Source organism: Apaloderma vittatum, unplaced genomic scaffold, assembly GCF_000703405.1.
Source record: "Apaloderma vittatum isolate BGI_N311 unplaced genomic scaffold, ASM70340v1 scaffold27012, whole genome shotgun sequence".
NCBI classification, from domain to species: Eukaryota; Metazoa; Chordata; class Aves; order Trogoniformes; family Trogonidae; genus Apaloderma; species Apaloderma vittatum.
Genome location: NW_009703510.1, coordinates 3,790 through 6,306, shown reverse-complemented (window position 1 = coordinate 6,306; position 2,517 = coordinate 3,790). Strand labels below are relative to the sequence as shown.

General features: G+C 59.5%; 1 protein-coding gene across 1 annotated transcript in view; it reads right to left on the bottom strand.

Moving 5' to 3' along the window:
* Positions 1-544: 544 nt before the first annotated feature.
* The window catches only part of SLC29A4 (solute carrier family 29 (equilibrative nucleoside transporter), member 4), a 3,923-nt gene continuing 1,950 nt past the window's right edge, over positions 545-2,517 (bottom strand). The window contains exons 5-9 of the mRNA XM_009864666.1: positions 1,937-2,202; positions 1,711-1,846; positions 1,283-1,470; positions 767-1,007; positions 545-687 (exon numbers count right to left, since the gene is read on the bottom strand). Of these exons, the coding sequence (XP_009862968.1) occupies positions 545-687; positions 767-1,007; positions 1,283-1,470; positions 1,711-1,846; positions 1,937-2,202 (974 nt within the window). The remainder of the gene's footprint in view (positions 688-766; positions 1,008-1,282; positions 1,471-1,710; positions 1,847-1,936; positions 2,203-2,517) is intronic.

Here is a 2,517-nt window from a genome sequence, read left to right as displayed (position 1 = left end):
AGTTAGACAGGGGGGCAAACCCAAGGTAAAACCAAAATAATAATTTTTAAAAAAAAAAAAAAAACAGAAGAATTGGGTCTTTCAAGCAGCATTCAGGAATGGGAGGGGGATGGGAGGGGAAAACCCATTCGAGGTGAAACCCTGCAGCCCCGTCAGTGAAAGCTGAGACCCACCTTCCGAGAGCCAGCGGGGACTGGAGGAGCACTTCCTCACTTTCTCCTCTTCCTCACCTGGGCCTCCCCTCCATCACTCCCCTCCCCACCACTGGTTCTGTTCCCCTTGGGATTTGGCAGTATTCTCTTCCTCCTGGCAAAGGCTTGGCTCAAACAGAAAACCATCCCCCTGGGGTAGGAGGGATGTCACCCGAAAAAGTGGGGACCATGGGCTGTTTTTGGGATGTTACGGCCCTGTGGCAATGGGCTGCTGGTCCCTGTCCACCCTGGGATGTCCTTCTGGCTCCCGGGTCCCTCCCCAAGGAGGGCTGTGGGCCAAGCGGGGTGGTGGGGCTGTGGGGGGGAGCGGGCCCGTCGCCCGCCCCCGGGGCTCAGTCCCCCGACGTAAAGGAGCCGTTGGAGGTTTCAGTGTAGAAACAAGTGCTGTGGGACGTACTGGTGAGGCTGTAGGCAAAATATGCCACGGCAGAGCCCAACGTCAAGCCTGTCATGTAGGACACGGTCATGGTGTTCCCTGTGGAAAGGGACACGGAGGGGGGTGTCAGAGCGCGCTGGCCACCCCGTATGGGATTCCCAGGAGGTCTCAGTCCTACCTGCCAGCTCCCGCTGCTCAGGGCTCACTTTGCCGGCGGCCAAGATCATGGGGACGCTGCCGAAGTAGCCGTTGGTGATGCCCATGAGGAGGGAGAAGATGCAGGGCCAGGCGGGGTGGCCGAAGGTGGGTTTCCCGTTGGGGTAGACGCACATGATGAAGAGGGGGATGAAGACCACACGGAGGCAGGAGTAAATGAGGAGGTGGGTCCCTCTCCAGTCGTAGGGCAAGGCAGCCAGGATCTGCAGCAAGGGGCAGAGACCATGATGGGGGTCATGGGTGCAAAAAGGAGCCTGAGGAGGGCAACATGTTGCCCAAAATGGGTCAGCAGGGAGGAGACAACGTAATGGAAACACCAACTGCTGCAGGAGCTCAACCTCAGCTGTGCCCATGAGCAAACCTCACGCTAGTGGGATACCCATGGGGTGGAGATGATCCTCCGTGGACACAAGCAGCTTTGAAAAAAAGATACAAAAAGGAGGGAGGCCCCCACTGTGCTGGTGTCGGCCTCTCCTACCTTGCCGACGAAGTCGGAGAGGTTGAAGATGGCCATGATGAGGATGGGGAGCCATTCCCCCAGCGTGCAGTTGTGGATCTCCGACTCCAGCCCGGGAAAGAGGCACAGCGTGATGAAGTAGGTCATGGCAATGGAGAGCATGTAAGCCCAGATGAGCCGGGACACGACGTAGCGGTGAAGCAGCATGTCTGGCAGGGACAGGCAGCACAGCTCAGCCAAACTGGGAGCCCTCCCCTCCCAGAGCCTGAAAACCTCCCCTGCACCCCAACGGTGGCCTCCAAAGATGAGACTGCCCCATGGTTTTGGGCACCTTGAGAAAGGGATGACTCTTCCCCAGGGCTCTGGGCCACCAATCACTCTACCCTGTAAATCTGCAAAATCCCCTCCTGGCATGGTTTCCACCCCCTCTTCCCAAGCTCAGCACCCACCTCTGAAGCTGGGCCAGCTCCTCTTGATTTTGGGCCGAGGGACGTCGAAGCGCATGTAGGTGCCGCTGCCAGCCAGCTCAGCTTCGGGGCCCGGGCTGCCCTGGGGGGAGCTCGGCTGCACCCGCTCCCGGTTCTCCTGGGTAGAGGGGAGAGGGGACACCAGTGCTGAACTCTGGTGGCCAGAGGGTCCCCAGGGGCCAGTGGGGAAACCCACCCTGCAGCTTACAAATCGGATGTCCTCAGCGGTGACGTCATGGTGGACGCGGTAGCCTGTTCCGTGGTCACCGGCGCCCCGGGTTTCGGGGAGACCCTTGCAGGAGCAGGCCGTGTAGTAGCGGACGAACCGAGTGCGCTTCACCAGGAGGTGGAGGATGAAGCACGTCAGCTCCATGCCGATGGAGATGAAGAAGAAGATGACCGTGTTCTCCTTCTCGTCTGACAGCAGCAGCTTGGTGAAGATCCGGCTGAGCGAGATGATGACCCCGGCGGTGCCTGGTAGCATGGGAGAGCTATTGGCACTGAGCCCCACGGCTCAGGGACCCCTGCCAGCCTCCCACTGTGAGGATGTGATGCCTCCAGGTGTGGAGGAACTACCCATGGGTGAATTTTTGGGGGTGATGAAGCCAGTTCCTGGCAGACATCGCCACCCCCAGCTCAGCATGGCAGTGCAAATGATTTAGAAAACAAACGTTCGGGTTTGCTGGGAAGTACCCTGGGGTGTCCTTGCTTGGCTGGCAACTCAACTGGGTGCTGCTGGGCACAGCAGGGTCCCAGATGTGACTCCTTGGGGCCCCAGGAGAGCATGCA